This window comes from Enhydra lutris, unplaced genomic scaffold, assembly GCF_002288905.1.
Source record: "Enhydra lutris kenyoni isolate GAN:26980312 unplaced genomic scaffold, ASM228890v2 scaffoldscaffold12, whole genome shotgun sequence".
Taxonomy (NCBI): domain Eukaryota; kingdom Metazoa; phylum Chordata; class Mammalia; order Carnivora; family Mustelidae; genus Enhydra; species Enhydra lutris.
The window spans coordinates 4,457,012-4,482,778 of NW_019154096.1; the positions used below are offsets into that span (position 1 = coordinate 4,457,012).

A 25,767-nucleotide genomic window follows, 5' to 3' on the forward strand; every position below is an offset into this window, starting at 1 on the left:
GAGGTGAACTTTGATCACCTAATCACGTTGGTGTCTGCCGGATTTAATCATAAAATCACGACATTCACCTTTGCAGCTGATTAGTATTTTGTGGGGAGATATTTGAACATTATGCCCATACCCTATTCTTCATTAACCTCTACCCACAAACCCTGTCCTATGTTGGCAACTACCTCCGAAATCAACCACCGCTCCAATGACTGCCGAATGGGATTTTCCTTTTTCCATTATCCTCTTTCTATTAACTGGCATTCTTTTTTTTTTTTTTTTTAAGATTTTATTGATTTATTTGACAGAGATCACAAGCAGGCAGAGAGGCAGGCAGAGAGAGAAGGAAACAGGCTCCCCGCCGAGCAGAGAGCCCGATGCGGGGCTCGATCCCAGGACCCTGAGATCATGACCTGAGCCGAAGGCAGAGGCTTCAACCCACTGAGCCATCCAGGCGCCCCTATTAACTGGCATTCTTATGTAAAGAAAAGTTTTCCCTTCTCCTTCATGAATTTACTCACTTATTTACAACACTATAAATTAATGGATCCCGATTTTATTAAGTCTCTTGTGTTCTGATTCTATCGTTATTTTGATGTTCCAACTGTCTCAAATTTGGCCAGTGGAATCTGTCCAAGATGGTTCTTTTGTTTCCAAGATTCTTTGAACATTTTCTGTCTGGTAGCTAAGATGATGCATGTTCATCTATTTCTTCCTATCTCTGACCTTGAATCAGCCATCACTCCAGAGACTTGGCTCCTTTTTGGGTGGAGGACAGCATTTAGAAATGAGTAGTCTGGCACTTCATGTGCTGCTTCTGGGGTGTCACTGTGCGTAGGCCCTCTCAGCAGAGACATAAAACACACATACACATATACAATTTCTATGAGTTATATTCCAATCCAACACTCTGCTGTTTTCCAACTTTCCCCTTCTCCATTTTTATGAAAGCCTTCTCCAATCTGTCTCCCATCATCCTCAACACATTTTCTTATTTGCTCAATGTTAAATATTTCAGCCATGCTGATCATCTTTTCCAGCTGCCCTCAATGCTCTGATGCAAGTGGATACCTCACCACAATACCTTTCTCATCCCCCACAGCACGCCTGTTCTGACTTCCATTCTAGGAAAGGAAGGCAGGAAAGAAATATAGAAATCACAAGGGAGAAAGGAGAATGTGAGAGGAAGAACTGGCCAAACTGATTTCATTTTTTTTTTTTTAAAGATTTTATTTATTTGTCAGAGAGAGAGAGGGAGAGAGAGCAAGCACAGGCAGACAGAATGGCAGGCAGAGGCAGAGGGGGAAGCAGGCTCCCTGATGAGCAAGGAGCCCGATGTGGGACTCGATCCCAGGACGCTGGGATCATGACCTGAGCCGAAGGCAGCTGCTTAACCAACTGAGCCACCCAGGTGTCCCCCAAACTGATTTCGTTTTAAATATGAAATCCTTGACTCCTCTAATAAACATTACTAGGTCCATGGATATGACTGGATTTTTTTAAAATTTAGGATTATGCACTTTAATTCATAAAATACTGGTAATTTACTTTCCTGAAATGTCTATTACAGGTTTTGGTATCAAGGTTGTACTCAGCTCTCAGAATGAATTAGTAAAGTTCCATCTTCCTTTCTCTGGAAAAGTTCATAAAATCTTGGTATTCTCTCCTTCTTAAATATTTGGAATAACTGCAGTGAGGCCATCTGTTCTGAGAGTTTTCTTTCTGGGCAGGTTTTGCTTTTTCTTTGTTTTGTTCTTTTTTTTTTTAAATACCAGGTATCATTTGCAGTTGCAATAAGGTACAATCTACCTTTGGTATAACCTTGCTTTTACTGATCACATGCTATGCTCAGTAAGGGCCCATCCTACAGGCAATTCCCAAATTCTAATCATATTTTCTCAGTACTGAAAAAAAAAAAATGTACTTTCAGCTTCACTTTTCAGGCTCCTGCCCTGTGCTGAGTCAGTCTTCTAAAAATTTCTTGGAAAACTGGTTATGTGTCTGATCTCTAATGTTTAAGAATTTTTCACTCCAGCCTTGACTGCCCAAAGTACCGCGGGCTTCTGGTCTTCGTCCTCCTACAGTTTCAGCCTTTACCTGAGCCACGCTCAGTACTCAGGTTCCTCCGTGTGGCCAGAATTGGCAAATGCTCCCAGGTGAAACAGCTGCATTTGCCCATGTGCTCTCTGCGATTCACTCCTCTCCTGAATTTTACTGCTAGTCCTCTTTGCTTCTGCAGCAATAGGCTGCATTCAAATAGATGCTTTTTGTGAAATTTTTCTAGTTGTTCTCAGTTAGTACACTGATCTGCTACAAGCTCCTATAACCTACCCAGGAATATTATCTACTTGTGCTTTCTTAAAGCTCTATATTTAAGAATGTACTTTCACATATAAATGTTTCGCTTTGTTGAAACTGTTACATCACATATGAAAAGTGTTAAGTACAGGAAGAAATCCAGTTGGGTACCATAAGTCACTCACAACAGGATGACACCTGCCAGGGCAGAAACCACCTATGCTCCACACGCACTTCTACAGTCACTAAGCTGCCTGCACAGCAACTCACCTTTCCCCTTTGATTCACTCTTCCAGAATGAGCCACTCAAAATCAGTCTGCCCCAGAATTACTAAAACATCCTGCTAGCAAGCTCCTCCTACGTGTATCACGAGATCCAGAATCTCTCTCTCTTTTACCTGCACATCAGAAGGTCCTTTTGATGAATCCTCTTGCTAAAAATCTTCTCTCATCCTGCATATGCCTGAGCAGTAAACCTCTGATGTGCTTACAACTGCTGGTCCCAGTGTGGTGTGTTTTCACATCTAATACCTTTTGTTTTTTGTTTTTTTTTTTTAATTTCTTTTCAGTGTACCAGAATTCATTGTTTATGCACCACACCCAGTGTCACATCTAATACCTTAAACAGGGGAACAGACCTGGCAATGGGCCAAAGTGTATCTTAACAAAAATAAAATGCTATTTCTAAATGAAAATGTTTTCCACATTTCCTAAATTGCTAGAAACCCTTCAATTCAAAATCTGATGTATAAGCGTAGATTTTAACTTAAAACTTTCACATAGTTAATACGTTTTCTCTAGTAACTTCCAACATCCACCAGATGCTACATCAAGAATGTCACACAAGTCTAACAAAATATCACCTCATAGAAAATGCTTCCCTATAGTGTCCTACAATTTGTGCATTTTCTAAAGCCTGTGGAGTAAAATCTTCTCTACCTTATGAATGCTGATAGAGGTTTCTAACTTATGTGTTTTCTTTGATGTTCAGTGAGGTGGCTTTGGGCAAAAGGTTCCCTATATTGATTCACCAATAGGTCTTCTCCACTGAGTTTTCTGATATAATGTACGGTTCAAATTCCAACACAAAAGTTTTCTATATTCTATAGCTTCATATCATTCATTCCCTCCCCTCTGTAAGTTCTCTGCTATATTGTGAGAACTGACTTTAGACCAAAGATGTTCTCAAAAATGATTATATCAATGGATTTTTCTCCCCTTTTGTGTTCTTTTTCTATAAACTCTTAACTTCACCCAGAGTAACTTCCCTCATTTATTACATTTATAGGGTTCCTCCCCAAATGTGTTCGTTGATGTACAGTAAGTTTAGACTTCACATAGAATGATTTTCTACAAACATTACATTGATAGGGTTTTTCCCCTGTGTGTGTTCTATGATGTGCAATGAGTTTTGACTTTACACAGAATGATTTTCCACATTCATTACATTCATAAGGTTTCTGTCTTATGTGAGTCCTCTGATGAACAATTAGGGCTGACTTCTGACGGAAATTTTTCCCACATTCAGTACACCCAAAAGGTTTCTCCCCTGTGTGTCTTCTCTGATGTTCTGTGAAACCCGAGTAGTAGCAAAAAAATTTTCCACATTCAATACATTCATAAGGTTTCTCACCTGTGTGAGTTCTCAGATGCTTGGTAAGAGTTGACTTCTCAGAGAAGGATTTTCCACATTCATTACATTCGTAAGGTTTTTCCCCTGTGTGAGTTCTTTGATGTTTAATGAGGTCTGATTTTCTGAGAAAGGCCTTCCTACATTCATAACACTCATAGGGCTTCTCCCCTGTGTGTGTTTTTTGATGTACAGTAAGGACAGACTTAAATGAGAAGGCTTTCCCACATTCACGACATTCATATGGTTTCTCCCCTGTGTGTGTTCTCCGATGTTGAGTAAGAGTAGACTTTTCACTGAAGGATTTCCCACATTCCTGACATTCAAAAGGTTTCTCCCCTGTGTGAATTCTCTGGTGTTTAATGAGGTCTGAATTCTTGTAGAAAGTTTTCCCACATTCAGGACATTCACAAGATTTTTCCCCTGTGTGTGTTCTCTGATGCCTTGTGTGGGCTGACTTTTGGTTGAAGGTTTTTCCACATTCATGACATTCATAAAGTTTTTCTCCTGTATGTGTTCTCTGCTGTACACCAAAAACTAACTTTTCACTGAAAAACGTTCCACATTCATTATATTCAAGTATATTGTCAATTGAGTGGGTTCTCTGAATTGGAATGAGGTTTGACTTCTGGCTGAAAGGCTGAACACTCTGATGGTCATAGAGAATGGATTCCTCAAAGAAATTTTCTCCACATTTATTGAATTCACAATGATTCTCTCTTGGATGTGTTCTCTGATGAGCAATGAGAGATGACATATCACCAAAGATCTTCCCATATTCAGTGTACTCACAGGTATTCTTTCCTGTGTAAGCTTTCTTTTGTACAACAAAGAGTGCATTCTCATGGAAAGCTTTCCTACATTCACTATATTCAAAAGGCTGCTCCAAAATTTGAATTTTCTGATAGTGAACAAAGTCTTCGTTAAGATGGAGGCCATTCCCATTCTTATTATATTCGTAAGGTATCTCTTCAGAATGAATTCTTTCATACTTATTATTATGGAGCCAATTTCTACCTCTGTTAAACCCACTGAACTTCTTTCTTGAATAGTTTCTACTGTTATTAATTAATTCTGAAATATAAATAGAGTGACAAGGAAGATTAGTTGACAAGGATATGTAGGAGAAACAGAATTAGTTAGGTTTTGGGGAGTAGACAAGCTTAGTTCATTATTGCCTCATTTCTTGATTATGACAACAGTATACATACTTCCAGTCTCATCTCTCTTTTCCATTCTGCACACTAGCAACAAATCAAACTTCTAAGAACTCTAATTCAAAAGGGAACAGTACTATAACCCAATCTCTAATATCTTTAATTCTGTTTCTAGCTCTGATGCACTAGGAATAAAAACACACAACACAGCAAAAATAATGAGTGGTCAAGCCATCCTTGCCATAGGATCAGATTTACAGCTCTTTTGATTATGGTATTTTTCCCATTATTCCATCAGAGTTGTTCAAGAGTGGACTTCTGACCATCAGACCCTCTTCCAGTGTCTTCTGGCTTTCCCCCAACCAAATCTCATTTGATTTTTCTTTTTTTAAGATTTTATTTATTTATTTGACAAACACGAGTAGGCAGAGAGGCAGGCAGAGAGAGAGGGGGAAGCAGGCTCCCTGCCGAGCAAAGAGCCCGATGCAGGGCTTGATCCCAGGACCCTAGGATCATGACCTGAGCCAAAGGCAGAGGCTTTAACCCACTGAGCCACCCAGGTGCCCCCAAATCTCATTTGATTTAACATTAGCCTTCAATCCTCCATGTATATGTATGTATGTATGTATGTATGTATGTATGTTATGCTTTTATATCTCTGCATAACATGAAAGCCTACAATTCTAAACCTGATCCTGAAACTTTCATTTACCTGTACATTAATATTTTTTGGTTATGTATACCTGTCTTTACTCCTCTGTTACCTATAATACTATATTTGTAATGATGTATCATACAATTCTATAGAATGTCAATACTAATACTACTGAGTCCAATAACCTAAGAACTGACAATATTTTTTTAAAGGTATCACACTGAAGCAAACATATTAACCTGTATTCAGATTAGAACCAAGCCATGAATTTACAAATCTAGAATGAATGTTTTTTATTCTTATAAGCCCAGCTGTTTGTCCCCATAATTTGTTCATTCTCTTCCATAATCTTATACTCAAGTTGTTTCATTCTGTTAGAGCTTACAGTCCAATGTTTTTAAAAAGTTCCTTCCCAAATCTACCCAACACTTTCAGCTTCATTTGCTAAGAATGAAAGAAAGAAAGAAAGAAAGACCGACCTGTAACATGGACAAACATTTCTCCAAAGAAAACACATAGATAAATGGTCAACAGACACATGAAAAGATACTCATCACATCATCAGGGAACTGCAAATCAAAACCACAATGAGAGATCACCTCACAACAGTCTGATTGGCTAATATAAAAAACACAGGAAACAACAGATGTTGCAAGGATGTGGAGAAAAAGGAACCCTCATGTATTGTTGGTGGGGATGCGAACTAGTGTAGCCACTGTGGAAAACAATATGGAGGGTCCTCAAAAAGTTAAAAATAGAACTACCCTATGACCCCACAATTGCACCACTGAGTATTTACCCTACGAATACAAGCACACTAATTCAAGAGATACATGTACTCTTATGTTTATAAGAACACCATTTACACTAGTCAAATTATGATGGCAGCCCAAGTGTCCATCAATTGACAAATGGATAAATATGTGGTGTATACACACATACACAATGCAGTATTACTCAGCCATAAAAATGAAATCTTGCCATTTGCAATGACACGGATGGAGCCAGAGAATATAATGCTAAGTGAATTAAGCCAGCCAGCCAAAGACAAATATCCTATGATTTCACTCACATGTGGAATTCAAAAAGCAAAACAAATAAGCAAAGGCAAAAAAAAAAAAAAAAGAGAGAGAGAGAGAGAGAAATCAAGAAACAGACTATAGAGAACAAACAAGATGGTTACTAGAGGGAAACTGGGGGGGATGGATGAAATAGATAATGGGGATTAAGTAGCACACTTGTGATAAGCACCAGGTGATTTTTTTTTAAGATTTTTTTTATTATTTATTTATTTGACACAGAGAGAGAGATCACAAGTAGGCAGAGAGGCAGGCAGAGAGAGGGGGAAGCAGGCTTCCTGCTGAGCAGAGAGCCTGATTCGGGGCTTGATCCCAGGACCCTAAGTTCATGACCTGAGCTGAAGGCAGAGGCCCAATCCACTGAGCCACCCAGGCACCCAGCACCAGGTGATTAAAATAAAAAGTTAAAAAGTCTGTTTGTATAATTTACTTTAACATGAACATGAGCTACGCTGCTATAACAATGTCTTTGTTAAACACTGAATTTTTATTTACTTTTTTTAAAGATTTTATTTATTTATTTGACAGACAGAGATCACAAGTAGGCAGAGAGGCAGGCAGAGAGAGAGAGGAGGAAGCAGGCTCCCTGCAGAGCAGAGAGCCCGATGTGGGGCTCGATCCCAGGACCCTGGGACCATGACCTGAGCCGAAGGCAGAGGCCTTAATCCACTGAGCCACCCAGGTGCCCCATCACTGAATTTTTAAATATTCAATGCAGCTCTGATTTTTACTCAACTATGTTTCTGGCAACCATAACTCCACCTATGATTTTCTTCCAACACTCTGAATAGATATTAAGTCAATCGTGTTTAACAAATGGTTTTTATCAGAATTAACGGGAGAGCCTTACCAAATACAAGTTTTTAGGCATCATACCGAAAGATTTAGTGGTTTAATGTCTGTACTTTAAAAAAATACATTTCTGTAAAAACCAGCAAAAATGGTAAAATGCTAATGAAAGATTTTTAAAAAGCATGTATAGAATAAATTTAATATTCATGATATTGTTAGTTTTGTTATGAAAATACATATTTAAATGTTATTAAGAAATATATATAAACCCCATCAAAAGTGTCCTGCTCCTCCTAACACTTGATGTGTGTGTATGAGGAAGATGAAACAAGAATGATAACAAGACATGATTTTTCAGTCTCTATGTCAATGTATACCTGACAACTCAGAATCTAATGCTTGATGAACTGGCATGTATGTTTACAAAGAGTTTGTGGTGATGACCTTCTGAATTATTATGAAAATCTGGCTCTATGTGGCGCATGATCAAGCAAAACCGTTAATAATGTGTAATTCTGGATTATTAAAGAGTGAAACCAAGATCTTTCTCTTTGGAAGAGCAAAATCCTGGGGGTTAGAGAAGTCTCGTAAAATACTAGTGCCTAATTATATGACCAGGAATTAACTTCTTGATGGACAGACATGGAAGGAGAAGTGAGCTAAAGTATTCAATGAGCTTGTCTTAGTAAAGGAAATTTGGGATAAAAATTATAAAACATATGTAATGAAAACAAGAAGCCATTACTTGCTGTTATGTACTGTTTCCATACCCTTTGTTGTTTCGGTTTCTCGTTTATAACCTCCATATTTCCTACTGTACTTTCAACATTATCTTTTCTACCTCTGTTTTTTCAAATTGTGTTTTGATTACTGCAGTGATTTTCTTTTTTTTCCAGTTATTTCCTGTGATGTAACATGGCTCATAATACAACTTCTTGCGGTCTTATCTCTTTTAGAACGTTTTATCCCTTTAAGAATGTCTTATTTGCCTATTTTATGTTCTTGCATACCCAAAGCCATTATTTCATTGTTAATTTATAAACTAGTTAATTTAAAAACTAGTGACAATATTTAGGCATTACATGACATTTTTCAGGTGAATTACCACTTGCTTATCCTGTCTTCTCCTGTTTCCTATAATAACTTCAAATATATCTTGTGACAGCTGTTATTATTATTATTATTTTAATTCCTGAGCACTAAAGGAGGTGAGTTTTTCCTGATCCAGGCTTTCCCATGGGGTGAACAGAGAACCGTATTCCAAACTGGCAAGAATATTTCTTAACAAGGGCACTGCATCCTATCCTCAATCTTAACTATTCTTCAGCTGAGAGAAGTCTTTTTAGTTTTTTCAAGTATAAAGTCTTTTTCATTTTCTACTACTTCACAGATGGACTGACTGCAGCTTTCCAACACAGTCTGTGCCTGCGAGTCCTCCTTCTACCCCATCCTTCTGCTCCTCAGAAAGCAAGTCAGTACAGAGATCTACCACCACCATGAAAGTCTTTCCTGCTGTTCTAAGAGATCAGGTTTGACAATGTGAGGTTCCACTTTCGGAAGTAGCAGCTCTGAAATCTGCAGCTTGGCACACACCTCCAGCTGGTATTTCACTGCTTTGGCAACCCTTCCCCTTGTTGTGTCATTTAACTTTCTTCTCGTTCTTTCAAAAGTGGGGTTTGATTTGCATCTGTTAGTTGTTCTTGTATTCCTTTCCTGAGAAGTCAAGGTTAAAATGCCAACTTTATGTTTCCATCTTCAGACCTGAGGTCCATTTACTTCTCCTTGAAATACATTCTTCTCTTGGCCTCCAGAATATCATATTCTCTCAACTTTAGTCCATCCTCACAGATTCTTCCAACTGTCCTCACCACTCAGTCCCCCTCATCTTCATCACTTCTAAACCCCTAAACCTTGTGGGGCCCCAGGATTCAGCCATAAGACCATCTCTCTCCTTTATTTATACTCACAAGCAAGAAGATCTCATATAGTTCCCATGACTTTGAACATCTTCACACTGCTGGTGTCCACACTTACATACTGTTACACATAGTTTAACCTCTGAAAGACTAAAAATTTTCTGAAAGAATATATAACTAAAAACTAATAGAGGCAAAAGAGTATAATTTTTTAAAAATCCAAAAGGAGTTGTGAAATGAGGAATAAAAGAAGAAGACATGGTACATAAAGAAAAGAAATAGCAAGACTGCAGGCTTAAGTCCAATTATACCAGTAAACATAAATGGACTAACTAATCTAAATAAGAAATTTTAAATGTCATGCTAGATTTCGCAAACAACTACTGCTTTCAGTTTATAAGAGACACACTTTAAATGTAAGAGCACAGTAAGGCTGACAGTAAAGAATAGAAAAGAACATACCATGAAAACTCAAAAGAATGCTGCTATAACAACGCTAATACCAAAATCAGCCTTAAAGGCAAAAGTATTACTGCATGTATGGAGACAGGCACTGCATAATGGTTGAAGAGTCCATTAAAAAATGGGATATAAAACAAAAACAAAAACAAAAACAAAAAAAAAAACGGGATGTAACAATCCTAAATTTCCATTTGCTGAATTAATATAGCCTCAAGAAATATCACAGTTGGAGATTTTAAAACACCTTTCTTAGTATCTGACAGGACAGCAGACAAAAGACAATCAGAATACAGAAGACCTGAAAAAATACCAGTACAGAACATTATACAAAACAATTACCGACTATACCTCCTTCTCAAGTGTGCACGGAACATTTATGAAAACAGACAGTATTGACAAATTTCAAGCAACTGAAATTATTTCAAGAAACTGAAATTCTCTGTATTAAGTTAGAACTCAAGAACTGAAGGATAACTAGAAAAAATGATTTTAGAAGCAACTCGCTTCTCAACAGCCCATGGGTCACAGAAGAAATTCTGAAGGTGTGGGGGAACCTAAAAGAAATGCCCATGGCAGGCCTGCAGCCTCAGCTCTGCCCCAGCCGGGGTCCACACAGCTGTGACTATGAACCTGCCAATGCTAAATTAGCTGTTAGGAGTTGCTGCAAAATATGCACTAAGGGCGGGGGGGAGGGGGAGGAATTTTTTAAAACAGCATTGTATTGTTTTGTGGCTACTACACCCAAATACGTGGTAGAAGAGAATATGGCGTAAGTCCTAAAGACAATCATCCCCATCGAGGAAAGAAGGTGAGGAATTTTTTTAAAGATTTTATTTGTTTGAGAGAAAGAGAGAGCACACACGCACAAGCAGGGGGAATGGCAGAGGAAGAGGGAGAAGCAGGCTCCCCTCTGAGCAGGGAGCCAGATGCAGGGCTCAATCCCAGGACCCTGAGATCATGACCTGAGCCACCCAGGCGCCCCTATGGGTGAGGATTTAGTGTCCCTGTCTAGAAACTTACAATACTGGAGATAGAGCAAGGCTTCATGACTGAGGATTTTGCCTAAGAGAGGGAGTGTGGAAAGGAGAGAACATGACTAGGGAGGCATTGTCCAAAAAGAGACTTTGGAAGCTGTCTTTTGGAAAAGTCATTTTGAGCTTGCTAATGAGCTCTTGTTAAAATCTGATGCTTAATCCACTGGAGACTGATGATGGGTCCCTAGCCTGCCGAACCCATTTTTTGGGTAGATCAACTTGGAATCTACCACAGGCAAGGTGAAAAAGACTTTTTATAACAAAACCTGCAAGAAAGGCTTTGCTGGTAGCTCTCCAAAGCCTGGAGTCACAGAGGTTTTTCCTAGCTGCCTGCTCTGCTGTAACCCTCAGCTCTGCCAAGCAGATGAGGTCAACCTGTTCAGTGGCAGAATGCTGTGACTATGATGATGCTGGAAGCCAGCCCTGTGGTGCTGTGAGCTATGGAAACACCATGGATCCTGGCAGAACCATCCAGGTCATTACCATGGGAGAGGGCTAGCTCTGATGCAAGGACCTGCACACAACCCAGACCACAGAAGCAGACTGTATTCTGACCTCAGGATTCCTGTGGAAGGTACAAGGTGGTGGGGCAGTGAATCAAAACTCAATTTTAACTTCCTCTAGAGGATATCTCACCACTGTCGACTTTCCAAGAATGAGCAAGAATGAGTTTATCTGTGCCACCTCCTTCCTGGCACTCACACTTTAGCAAAGCAGACTATTAAATGCAGCTATCCTCAAAAAGGGATGGTCTCAAGTCTATTTACTGGGTGTGATTAGGAAAAAGGGGATGCATGTGTGGGAGCGGTGGTAGTATATGCACTTATTTTGAAAATTCTGAAAATTCAAGATCTCACCCTGAACACTCCCCCGGACATGACATATCTCTTTCTCCTGTCAGCAACTCCAGGCCAAGAGGATGGCCAAAGAACAGTTTCAAGGATTAGAATTAGTTCTGTTTAAACTGTGTAAAAATGTTTTTCTTTTAAAGGGCTTTGGTCTCCCTTGCACTCAGACCCTCGAGATGAAAGTTCTGGTGGAGAGTAGAGATGACTGGAAAAACATGAAGTTACAGTTACCGATAAGATACACAGATTTTGGGGCACCTGGGTGGCTCAGTTGTTAAGCATCTACCTTCGGCTCAGGTCGGGTTCCCTGCTCTGCAGGAAGCATGCTTCCCCCTCTCCTACTCCCCCTGCTTGTGTTCCCTCTATGGGTGTCTCTCTATCAAATAAATGAAATCTTAAAAAAAAAAAAAAAAAAAGATACACAGATTTTTAACAATGGAAGTAAAGCAAAAACTCTGACACCTGAGAAAGTGAACCTTTATAACAACATGGGGACAGAGTTGTTGCTCATCTTCGTCCTTCCAACCTATCCTTGGAGCTCTCCCAGAGGAGAAATGCCTCTGCTGCTCTCCCTAACTGCCATCCATCCTGCTTCGCCCAACTACAAACTGTAGTAGATCCCAGGCATTCAAACTGGCAGCTGCTTCTCTCATGCGTGCTTGATGCTCTGATCAAAAGACAGAAGACAACAGTCCCTACCTTTTCCCTGCGGAACACCTTGAGGTGTCATGCACACCTTAGAGAACTGGGGCGGTTGGAATGGATCATGGGCAAGCAGGACTGTTTGGAACTGACTGACTTAAGGCAGTCCCTCTGAAGAGATGACAAAATCAAAGATTTGGACTGGTGGGGGTGGGGATTCCAAAGCTCACCATACAGTGAGAAGTCATGCTAGGGGCCAGGTTTGAGGCAGGGTGGGGGGGTACTCCTAACAACTGAAAGATCTTTCTTTCCAGGTGTACCCTCTGGGATTGTGCTTTTGTGTGTGCATGTGTGAAAATCAGCCACTAATTTGCAATCTAAGTGTGATCTGCAACCAGGGGTGATGATCAGAAGCTTTCAAGTATTTGAGGAAATACCCAGTAGTGCAACAGACCTCGGACATGCCCTCTGGGAGCAGGCTGACCTATACTACGGTTATTAGAAAGTGGTTCAGAATCTGTTTCTGTCTTGAGCTGCAACACTTCATGACCCTGCCTCGGCCTGGAAGGCATTCAAGTCAGCTTCAACTGGCTGGCCAGAGCTCTATGGGTAACAAAATATGTCACAGACTTCTTCCTTGTAAGCCACGGCAAAGTCTGGGCAAAATGCTAAGACAAACTGCTGGCCCTGGTTTGGCGCCCTGGGCCAGGTAAAAAGGCAAACGGAAATACCTGAAGAGCATCTAGCTTTCTAAGACACATCTTGGTGGTTAAAGACTAAACCACAATGACTGAGGAGTGGCATGTACACAGAAAAACTGGCCAGAAATCGGAAATAAAATGAGTGGTTGTGTGGGACTGTAGGGAAAATAAATTTTATGTTTCTGCAAAGCTAGGACTTTTTAAGCAAATTTAAATAAAACTTGGAGCTTAAGGTAAAATAATGAGGCTTGGAAAGTAATTTATGACTAATTAGATAGGGACAGACTCCAGAGAGACTCACATTTCAGTGGGGGTACCGAAACCAGGAGTCCTGGTGACATCGTGGGTATAAGGCTGGAGACACTGGTCTTCTCTCTCCTCCGAAGAAATTTACTCATAGTCCAAAGGGTAAAGTGTGAACTCAGGATCCTTTCCAAGGTTTTCCTCCCTCCTTTTAAAATGGTAGGGGGACAACTAACTCTCTCTTCTATAGAAACACCCAGATTCATTTTATCAGTATTTTTCACCCAAAATACCAATTTTGTATATATGTGTAGAACACCTGCTTTCTATCTCATTGCTCCAAGAGTAAGGAACTGAGGTACACTGGAACCACAAAGTTGTTACTTAGTTTTAAGTAAATACTAATTCATCTGCTCTGTTCCAAAAATCTCATGTGTTGTACTTATGGTAAAATTAACAAAGATAAATACTAAAAATTTAACAGTCTGAAATTTAAAATCTCCACCAAAAGATAACCTCAGACCCCAGAAACTTCACAGGTGAAATCTTCCAAACATTAAAGAATAACATAATCTCACATAATATCATCCACAGAATAGAAAAGTGTGAAATGCTGCTCAACTCATCTTATGGAGATAGTACAATCTTTCTTTCTTTTAAATATTTTATTTATTTATGTATTTGACAGAGAGAGGCACAGTAAGAGAGGGAACATAAGCAGAGATGGTGGGGGAGGAAGAAGCAGGCTTCCCGCTGAGCACAGAGCCCAATGCGGGGCTCGATCCCAAGACCCTGGGATCATGACCTGAGCTGAAGGCAGACACCTAATGACTGAGCCAACCAGGTGCCCCCAAAATTAGAACAGTCTTCAACTCCAAACCTGAAAACATTACAACAAAGGCTAATTACAGGATAATAGGTCTTACGAACACACACACACACACACACACAGAAAAATCCTACATAAACTAGTAAAAAGCCAAATTCAGAGATTATGAGAGCAAAATACATTATGACGGAGAATGTATTTCAGACATATCAGGTTGGCTTAATGTTGGAAAATTAATCAAGATTACTCACCATATTAACAGGATAAATATGAAAAATCATGATTATCTCAATATATGCAGAGAAAACTTTTGACAATATACTCATTCATGATTCAAAAAAAAAAAAAAAAAACAATAAGGGGGAGCACTTCAGTGGCACAGTAAGTTAAGCATCCCCACCATGCACGTGCTCTCTCTCTCTCTCTCTAGGATAAATAAATCTTTAAAAACAAAAACCCCCTTAGCAAACTAGGAATAGAAGAGAACTTCCTAAAAATGATAAGGCACATTTATAGAAATCCTTCAGTTAAAATCAAAATTAATTTTAAAATACTCAATAGTTTCTTCCTGAATTCAAAAACAAGACAAAGATGTTCATCTTCACCACTTCTATACAACATGCTACTGGCATTCTTAGCCAGTACAAAATTAGGAAGAAGTAAACTTGTCTTTATGCATAGACAACACAATTATTGACCTAAAAAATTTTTTAAAAACTATAAAATAACTATCAGAATAAGTAAACTTAGCACAACTGCAGGATACAAAGCCAGTGTGCGAATACCAATTTTTCTATACACTAGAATTAGATGCCAATTCTCTCCAAAATGATCACTGCAACCCCAATAAAAGCCCTAAAAGAGGAGGTATAGGGGTATGGGGGTGTGTGTGTGTGTGTGTGTGTGTGTGTGTGTATTTGTGGAAACTGACAAGCTGATTCTAAAATTTATATGAAAATGTAAAAGTTCACAGCACCATAGCACTGTCCATAATATCTGGAAACATAGAAATTATTTTAATATATTTTGTAGATTAAAGATATTCTTGGCAACATTCTGTATTCATACTATAGCCAAGCAACCCTGAAGAAAACAGCAAAGCTACAAGGCTAACACTGCCAGATGTCATGACTTATAATTAAATTATAAAGATAAAAGATAATGGTACTGTCAAGAAGACGGATAAATGGAACCTTTATAAGACAGCCAATAGGGGCACCTGGGTGGCTCCGTTGGTTAAGCAACTGCCTTCAACTCAGGTCATGATCCCGGACTCCTGGGATCAAGTCCCACATCAGGCTCCCAGCTCCATGGGGAGTCTGCTTCTCCCTCTGACCTCCCCTCTCATGCTCTCTCACTCTGTCTCTCTCTCAAATTAAAAAAAAAAAAAAAAAGACAGCCAATAGAGCAAAACAGAAAGCCCAGAAACAAAATCACAAATATATGTTAACCTGATAAATGACAAAGATAAAACCATGATTCAGCAGGAGAAAGGACAGTCTTTTTAACTGTCATCAGAAGTCATCAAGAAAATGGTAAGACAAGGCTTATATAATTGAGAAAAGGTACTGTCAATACATACATTTGCCAAAGATTCATATTTGGAATCTATTTTAAAACTTCTATAATTCAAAGATTCATATTTGGAATCTATTTTAAAACTTCTATAATTCAATAGAAAAAGACTAATGGTCCAATAAAATATAGGCAAAAGACCTGAACGGTTACCTTTGCTAAAGAAGATCCAAATAGCCAACAAACATATGAAAAGATGCTCAACATGAGTCATCAGAGAAATGGGAATTAAAGCCTAATGAGATAACACAACAAAATGACTAAAATGGCTAAATTAGACTGACAATACCAAGTGCTCACAACAATAAATGGCAATTAAAGCTCTCATACATTGCTAGTGACAATATAATTTAGTACAACCTCTTCGGAAAATTATTTACGCTAAAAGGTGTTGTAAAGCTAAGTACGTGATCACTCTACCCAGCAAGTCCATTTCTGGTCACACATCTAACAGAGTTTACATCCTCCTCAGAAGGACACACACAATAATTTTTATAAATGTTTTTCAAAAACCTCAAACTCAAAACAAGTATGTTTCAAAACAAATATGTTTCAAATATGTATCTTAAATATGTTTCAATAACATAATAAAGACATAAACTCTGTGATAGTAACAGTGGAATGCTACACAGCAATATAAAGCAATAAACTAATAATAAACACAATGTGAATATTTTTCATAGACATAATACTGAATCAAAGCAGGCAGATACTATATACACACACACACACACACACACACACACAGTGTGTGTATACGTATATTGCATATACACACATATTTATAGTACATGTGTATACTTAAGATCTGTGTATTTAACTCTATATAATTTATTCCTAAGGAGGAAAACAAAGATAACATTGTGTATAAAAGTGACACTGGGAGATACTGGATGATTGAGTGACACTGAATATTTGAGTCACATCAACATGCTACTTTCAAAGGTCCAGAGCCTCTAAAAAGTGATTCTTAAAGACCATTTCAATGGCCTTAAAGCTCTGAACTAAGGCTCTGTGATCTAATTTCCTCCTAAACTCCATCTGGCTCATACATACTCACTCACCTGGGTCATTCTGGCTCAGGAACTCTTCTAATATCCACGGCTCCTCTCCTTGCTCCAACTTGAGGATCACTTCTGGTTTAGGGATGGAATACCCTGTGAATGAGAAGTGTCTGACTTGGGACAAACTGGATGAGTTTCAGGGCCTCTGAAGGCGGAGGACATTATAACTCAAAGACCATACAATAAAAAAAATTAATCCCTGTTATGAGGGAAAAGAAAAATCCCTTCGGATAATTAAAAGGTCATCCTTGACCTCCAAATTTCAAAACTAAATATTATATTCCAAAAACTCTGCAAGTTTCTGTAAATAAAAAAGACACACATACTGGGGGTCTACGTGAGAAACAAACACTACCTACCCACTGAGACAAGGTGGCTATAGTTCTCCAGCATCACATCCCTGTACAGGGTCCTCTGAGCAGGGTCCAGGTGCTGCCACTCCTCCTGAGTGAAGCCCACAGTCACATCCCTGAATGACAATGATCCCTGGAAAAGCACATTTCTGCTCAGTCTGAAGTGGTCAAAATCAAGTGATAGGAAAAAAAGAAGTTCAAAGACCAATTCTTGGAGGTATAGCTCAGTGGTAGAGCATTTGACTGCAAAGACCAATTCTTACCATTTTTCACTGTTGAAAACTGGCCAGAAAATGTTACTAAGGACCTCTACTATAGAGCTTCTTTTGTGTTATGCTTTGTGAGTTTAAAAAAAAAAAAGATCATAATAGAAATACCATTGGTGAATTACTTTGTTATTTAATACAAAAAAATCTGAGTGCCCACATGTACCTGTAACTGCCCTAGTCTCTGAGAATTCCAAGTTTAATAAAATACTCTTCCTGGTCTTAAAGAAGTTATTCTCATAAGGAAACATACGAAAACATAGCTACCATAGGACTTAAAGGATCCACACCATAAACACATGCAACAAAGACACGATTCATAAAGGGGTTCTGTGCAAGTTCTCGTGCCCTGAGGAACATTGCCTCTGATCACACGGGTGCAAAGAGGCACACAGCCACTTAGTGCATTTCCCCAGTTGCTGCAAGTCCCCTTCAGTTTGTGTTTTCCCCTTTTCATTTTCTCCTCCTTCTTTCTTTGCCTTTCCCCCTTTAGGAACCAGACACTGAAGACCAAGACATTAAAAAGCAACTGCAAATACTAGGAGAATCAGAAAGTGAGGGTGCATACCCAAGGACAGGCTCAGAAAACACTAAGAAGAAGTTAAGTTTACACATCAGGCAGATCCTTGGCACAGAGACAGCCTACAACAATCAAAAGATAAATGAAAATAAACAAAATCAGTAAGAAAATATGGCAAACATTGCAGAATGGGAAGAATCTGATTTCCAGAGTTACCACATTATTAGAGTCAAATGCCCAGTGGTCAATCAAAAAAATCACAAGGCATACAAAGAAACAGGAAAATATGGAAACATGAAACTCTAGAAAAAACACAGGTGGTAAGCTCCTTGACACAGGTCTAGACAATGATTTTAGATTTGACACCAAAAGGAAAAGCAACAAAAGAAAGAGTAAATAAATGGGACTACATCATAACTAAAATTTTTATACACCAAAGAAAAATCATCAACAAAATGGAAAGGCAACTTACTGAATAGGAGAAAATATTTCCAAGTAATGTATCTAATAAGGGAATGATATTCAAAATATATAAAGAACTCATCAACTCATTTTTTTTTAATTTTATTTTTTATAAACGTATATTTTTATCCCCAGGGGTACAGGTCTGTGAATCGCCAGGTTTACACACTTCACAGCACTCACCATAGCACATACCCTCCCCAATGTCCATAATCCCACCCCCCCTCCCAACCTCCTCCCCCCATCAACCCTCAGTTTGTTTTGTGAGATTAAGAGTCACTTATGGTTTGTCTCCCTCCCAATCCCATCCATTTACAAAAGCATCAAAAGAAATTTTAGGAATTAATGTAATCAAAGATGTAAAAGATTTGCACAATGAAAACTATAAAACAGTGCTAAAAGACATTAAAGACGACATAAATAAATGGAAACACATCCCATGTGCATGGATTAGGAAACTTATTGTTAAGATGTCAATATTACTCAAGGCAATCAACAGATTCAATGAAATCTCTCGCAAAATTCCAATAATATTTTTTGCATAAATGAAAAATATTCATCCTAGGGTGCCTGGGTGACTCAGTGGGTTAAAGCCTCTGCCTTTGGCTCGGGTCATGATCCGAGGGTCCTGGGATCAAGCCCTGCATCAGGCTCTCTGCTCGGTGGAAAGCCTGCTTCCCCCTTTCTCTCTCTGCCTGCCTCTCCGCCTACTTGTGATCTCTGTCAAATCAATAAATAAAATCTTAAAAAAATATTTCATACTAAAATTCATACAGAATCTAAAGAAACCTGAATATCCACAACAATCTTGAAAAAGAACAAATCCAAAAGAAGGTCTCAAAAAGATGTCTGTACACTCATTTTCATAGCAGCATTGTTATTCATAATAGCTAAAACACGGAACAACTCAAGTGTCCATGGACAGATGAATGGATAAGCAAAATGTATATATACATACAATGGGATATCACTCAGCCTTAAAAATGGAAAAAAGTCTGCAGTATGCTACAACATGGATGAATCTTCAAGATTCATGCTAAGTCAAATAAGGCAGTCACACAAGGACAAATACTACAGGATTCCACTTATATGAGGTACTTAGGGTAGTCAGAATTACAGAATCAGGAAGTATCATAGGAGTTCCCAGAGGGGAGTAATTGTTTAATAGGTACAGAATTTTAGTTTTACAAGATGAAAGACTATGGGGATGAATGGAGTGACAGAAGCACAAGAATGTGAATACACTTAACACCACTGAAGCATACACTTTAAAATGTTTAAGATGGTAAATTTTATATTATATTGTATTTTACCACAATAAATAAGAAAAAAAAGCGAAAATGTACTGATAAGTACTACAACATGGATGAACCTTGACAACATGCTAAGTGAAGGAAGCTAGACACAAATGCCCATAAACTGAATGACTCCATTTATAGGAAATACTCAGAACAGATCAGTCCATAGAGACAGAACACAAACAGCTCGCTGCCAGGGACTGGATGAATAAGAGAATGGGGAGAAACTCCTTAATGAGTAACAGGCTTTATTTAGAATGATGGGAATATTCTGAAACTCAATTAAGGTAGTGGTTGCATAACACTCTGAATGTACTAAGTGCCACTGAACTCATTTGGTCACTTTAAAAGAGTTACTTTTGTATGTGAATTTCACCTCAGCAAACTTTTTTAAAGACATAAGAACAGGGGCACCTGGGTGGCTCAGTGGGTTGAGCCTCTGCCTTCGGCTCAGGTCATGATCTCGGGGTCCTGGGATCGAGTCCCACATCGGGCTCTCTGCTCTGCAGGGAGCCTGCTTCCTCCTCTCTCTCTCTGCTTGCCTCTCTGACCACTTGTGATCTCTCTCTGTCAAATAAAGTCTTTAAAAAAAAAAAAAACATAAGAACAAAGTGTGGAGAATAAAATTACAATGAAAGATGAAGGAGCTAAAAGCATGGATCAGTAACCACAACAAAATGAGAACAGATTAAATTCTCAATATAAAGGACAGAGCATTTCATATTAGGCCCAAAATGTCTAGTTATATATTCCTTACCAAATAATTATGCTCACGAAGAATATGGAAAATCTTACTAAGGTGCAACACCCCCAAAACCCAAAACCCAAAAACCCCCAAGACATTAAAGGAAGAAATGGATGGTGAGTGAGAATGGATAACATCTCCTTTTCGAATCAAGCAGTTTTCACTTACTTGCTTTCAACTAAGTTGAAAGAGAAATTAGAGTTGAATTAAGAAAACGGTTTCATTATAATAGCATCTAAAAGAATACTTAAGAATAAATTTAAGCAAGGATGCGTAAGCTTTGCACACTGAAAAACTACAAAACACTGCTGAAAGAAACTGAAGACGACCTAAGTAAATGGAAAAACACCTCACGTTCACGGACTGTAAAACCTAATACTGTTAAAATGACAATATTCCCCCAAATGATGCACAGATTCAATGCAATCCTTACTAAAATCTCAATAGCCTTTTCTTTGCAGAAATACAAAGGTTAACCTAAAATTCATATGGACTTGCAAGGGATCTTGCTGTAGAAGAGTTTGGTGGTTTCACAATAAATACAGAATGACCCATCAATTTTACTTCCAGAAAAGAAGTGAAATAGGTCTTCCAAACAAAAACTTGTACATGAATGTTCATAGCAGCACTGTTCTCAATACCCAAACATGGAATCACTCCAAATGCCCACCAACTGATGGATACACAAAAGGTGGACTACACATCAGTGGAGTATCATTCAGCCATTAAAAAAAAGTAGCAGTACATGCTACGACATGGATGGGTATCAAAACATTAAGTGAGAGAAGCCACACATTACAGATTTCATATTGTATTATTCCATTTATATGGGATATCCAGAATAGACAAATCCATAAGCAGAAAGCAGATTAGTGGTTGCTAGAGGCTGGGGAGACGGGGGAGTAATTTGCTCATTAATTATGGCACTGCTCATTAAAGGTATAAGGTTTCCTTTTGGTGTGATGAAACTATTCTGGAAGGAGAGGGTGGTTACAGTTGCACAACGTGGTGAGTGTGTTAAGTGCAACTGAGTTCTACAATTTAAAAAGGTTCAAGTGTGAATTTTGTGTCGTGTATTCTACCACAATTGAAAGAGGAGAGTCACTCACCAGACTGCAAAAATTTAGATACTGCCCAATCCCCAGGACTGTCACAAAGCCTATCTCATCCTACTGATTACCCTGGATCACTGTGGTCTGCCCAAACTTGCTCCTTTGACAGCCATGAGCCCTAATGCTGGCACAATTCATGTGCAATTCAACTTTTCCTCTGAACTGGACAAGAATTACTCTATACCCACCACTTCTTTTTATCATTGCAGGACTGTCACTGGAAGGTACATAATGCCACCAAATGAAGCTTATCAAAAAACTTTCTTACGTTCTGGTTTCAAAACTCAGTAAGATCACAAGATGCGATCATTTATCTACAAGGCCTCTTTGCCCTACTGTAGTAGAGGTCAGCAAACTGCAAACAGTTCTGGCAAATGGCCACGTAATCAATATTTCAGGCTTGCCAAGCTACACAGTCTCTGTCACAACCACTCAGCTCTACCCCTATAATAGGAAACCAGCCACAACCACAAATGAATGAGCATGGCTGGGTCCCAATAAAACTTTATATAGACCCTGAAATCTGAATTTCATACAATTTCCCATCACAAACTACTACTCTTGATTTGTTTCTCAACCACCTAAAAGTTCATAGTTTGTGGGCCACAGAAAAATAAGCAGCAGGCTGTATTTGGCCCATGTACTGTGATCTGTTGACCTGTGCTCTGCATTTTCCCTGATTTCCACTATTTCATTTCTACTATTTCATATGAAGGTACAGACATTTTATAAACCTTACATATAACAATCACTGTTAGGCAAAACTGTGAACAAGTGAACAGCTCACCTGGGATGTGATCATCTTCTGCTGGCCCTGAAGAGTGTGGATAACCGTGAGGGTACACCTGAGAAGGAAAGAACCAACATGACAGATGCCGTCAGCCTGAAAAACTCCACACAGCTGCGGGCAAAACACCCCTGAAGCGGAGATGCCTTGAGAAAGGACAAGAAGGAGGACAGGAAGGGAGGGAACAGCCCATGCACAGTTCCATAGTGCTTGGACACACTAGTTTTTAAACACAAAAACATTTGTTTTCAGGTCATCTGGCTGGCTCAACTGGTGGGGCAACCAACTCTTGATCTTGGGGTTGTAGGTTAGAGCCCCATGTTGGGTGTAGAAATTACTTAAAAATAAAATCTTTAAAAAATTTTTTGTTTTCTCCTGATTTACTAACAATGTATGCTCTAAAAACAGAAAAATGTAAACAACACAGTACACTAAATAAACAAATTAGGAAAAGTCAAGGAATGGAACATAATGCTTTCATTAAAACCGATGCTGAGCGAAAATATTTCAAGTTATAATGGTCATTATAAACCAGAGAATCCTACTAGTTTCTGAAAAAAAGGGTGGGGTTTTAAGGGCTGGTATTTTCCAAAGTGGGGGGGAAAGGAGTTTGCTTTAACTGTTTCAGGCTCTCAAACATTATTTCTTTTTAAAGATTTATTTATTTATTTATTTGACAGAAAGAGATCACAAGTAGGCAGAGAGGCAGGCAGAGAGAGGAAGGGAAGCAGGTTCCCTGCTGAGCAGAGAGCCCGACAAGGGGCTCGATCCCAGGACCCTGGGATCATGACCTGAGCCGAAGGCAGAGGCTTAACCCGCTGAGCCACCCAGGAGCCCCTCAAACATTATCTTTTGATTAAAAACAACAAACTGGTTCTGACTTATCTGTTGTCAAAGCAGAAAACAGCTGCCTGGGCCATCAAGTGATTCAATGTCTACTCTTATTTCTCCCATAACAAAATGCGTGAGTAGGAGCAGGTAAATGAAAGAAGACCCATTTCCTTCCCACCCTATCCCAGTCCCATCTTTAACCAGAGCACAAATAGGTAAGCCTTAAAGACCTTTCCTGCAGTTCCATCTCAGATTCTATCAGATCAGGACAGAGGGATGGCGCTGGCTGTGCTGTAGTGAGCCAGCCGCTGAGAATCTGGGAGCGGAGGAAAGATGAAGGGATGGAGGCGGCAGTTTGCTCCTCTGTGGCTGCTAAGCCCTTCCTTCCACATGATGCCCCACAGCTCTCCAACAAGCAGCCTTCGGTTCCTGTTACCCTACCCTCCTCTCCCAGCCACAGCTGACATCCCTCCTGAAAGCTGGCCAAATACGTCCACCATCACCCAGTTTGCCAGAATCTGGCTATGAACGTGGTTCTGGCAGCAGGACCCAAACTGCTTCGGGCTGAGCAAGTCTTTGTCCCTTCCCCTTCACTCTGGATCTCTACTGAGGTCTGGGACCAACTGACTGGCGTCTTAGGTGGGGTCCCTGCTCCTGGAACCCTCCTTCTCCCTCACAAGAGCTGCCTTGTTCCGGGAAAACCGGGCATAGCCAGTTGGAATCCCCATCCAAGATCTAAAGCTCTTGGACCTTCCCGTCTCCCTCAATCACAAGCTGGACCTTCCGTAAACGCCAAGTGCTGCTACTGAGGGAACGGGGAAGGGTGCAGCGGGTGAGCGAGGCCCGGATGCCTCCACTCAAGTGCCAGGCTCACAGGTTCTCCAGAAACAAGGTCGGGTCTCCTGCAGCTGTTTGCTGTTGGGTCTGCCTCACGCCCAGGTCTGATGCGGGCAGAGGATGAGGCAGGTTCTTCTACGCCACCTGGGGCTCGCTCTAATCACTTCCCGGGCCCGGCACGCGGTTGCCATGGGGACGCTACACTGACCACAGGTGAACTGGAAGACGAAGAGGAACCGTGAGTGGAGAAGAACAGCGTTCCCCCCCAAAAGAGAAGCGCCCGGCGACTAGCGCCCCGAGGCCGGTTTTCCGCCGGTCTTACCGAGGCCTCGGCCGAGCCCTCACGTCGGAGAAGAAAATACCAAGCTTCGCTCGGTAACAAGCGCTGGGACGTGCTTGTTCTCATTCGATGCATGAAGACGGAGCAGGACTCACCCCGAGCTCAGGCACCAAAGCCTCTTCCTCCGTCACCGGCCCCTCCGCGGGGAACCCCCCGTTTAAAGGTTCACCCACACCCAAGCCCCCGGGGCTCACCGGCCACGCATTCCCCACCTGCGGCCGCGCTCCCAGGCGCGGAAGCATCCGGGACGGTCTTCTCGCGAGGCCGCGGCCGCCGACGCGAACTAGACGGGAGGGGCGCAGCGCACATGCGCAGAAGGCCAGAAGCGACTCCCGCGTCCAGCCACACGGCGCAGACCAAGTTTCCCGAATACCTGCGCCGCCTCGCTGGAATACGGCCTTCAGACTTGGGGGATGTTGGGTAGAACTGCTTGATTTAGCAAATAAGGTATAAGCAGGGGACCTACTGGTAATACAGTTTTATTTTTATTTTTATTTCTTTATTTTTTAAGATTTTATTTATTTGACAGATCACAAGTGCCTAGGCAGAGAGGCAGGCAGAGAGAGAGGAGGGGAAGCCGGCTCCCTGCTGAGCAGAGAACCCGATGCAGGGCCCGATCCCAGGACCCTAGGACCATGACCCCAGCGGAAGGCAGAGGCTTCAACCCACTGAGCCACCCAGGCGCCCCTATTTTTATTCGTTCTTTACCGGAAATTTTTTAAGTATCTAAATACATACCTATTCATTAGTTTTTTTCTCTGATAGATGGGCTCTCCTAGCAGTTCCTTGTTTTGCAGAATGCACTTGCAGAATTTCTTCCAGAGACAGTCTGTGTTCCGTTTACATTGTAACGTATCTTAAACAGTATCCATGTCTCTCGCATTTCGTTTCGTCCTTCTGGACGTTCACTGATGAGAAAACACACCCGATTTAGCATTATGTGTGGCATGAAGTTAACACTGGGAATTGCTCTTCAAAATCTGATTGCAGAAATACATAATACCGTCTTTCATGGCATAATTTGCCTTTTCCATTCTTCAAAATTACATTGGCTCTCTTGATTAATGACTTTTAAAAAATGTCCACTGACAAGAGAACTTTTTTTTATCTTTGATAATTTTTCCCTTCCTCTTTAAAACTACACGTGATAATTCACTTGTTCCCATGCTGGAAAAGCACTTAGTAACATTTATGTAAAAAAAAAAAAAAAAATCAAATTCTGCAAGAGATGAAACTCATTTCAAAAGACAGTCATGGCAAGTACAATGATGATTATCCACAAGTCAATTTATTTTCCTATTTA

General features: G+C 40.0%; 1 protein-coding gene across 1 annotated transcript; it reads right to left on the reverse strand.

Annotated features, from left to right (window-relative positions):
- Positions 1–1,372: 1,372 nt before the first annotated feature.
- LOC111144928 (zinc finger protein 37A-like) lies at positions 1,373–24,713 on the reverse strand. Its single transcript, XM_022499537.1, has 5 exons — positions 24,677–24,713; positions 22,457–22,514; positions 17,273–17,399; positions 16,914–17,006; positions 1,373–4,990 (listed from the first exon to the last, which is right to left on the reverse strand). The coding sequence occupies exons 2-5, from the start codon at positions 22,469–22,471 to the stop codon at positions 3,537–3,539; spliced, it is 1,689 nt and encodes a 562-aa protein (XP_022355245.1). The 5' UTR covers positions 22,472–22,514; positions 24,677–24,713; the 3' UTR covers positions 1,373–3,536.
- Positions 24,714–25,767: the final 1,054 nt, after the last annotated feature.

Excerpts from the sequence above, each read along its gene's own strand:
- LOC111144928 (XM_022499537.1), bottom strand. Across the intron at positions 17,007-17,272 it reads TAGCCACCTTGTCTCAGTGG|GGTATTCCATCCCTAAACCA; the intron begins GTAGGTAGTGTT and ends TCTCATTCACAG. Across the intron at positions 4,991-16,913 it reads CCTGAGCCAGAATGACCCAG|AATTAATTAATAACAGTAGA; the intron begins GTGAGTGAGTAT and ends TTTATATTTCAG.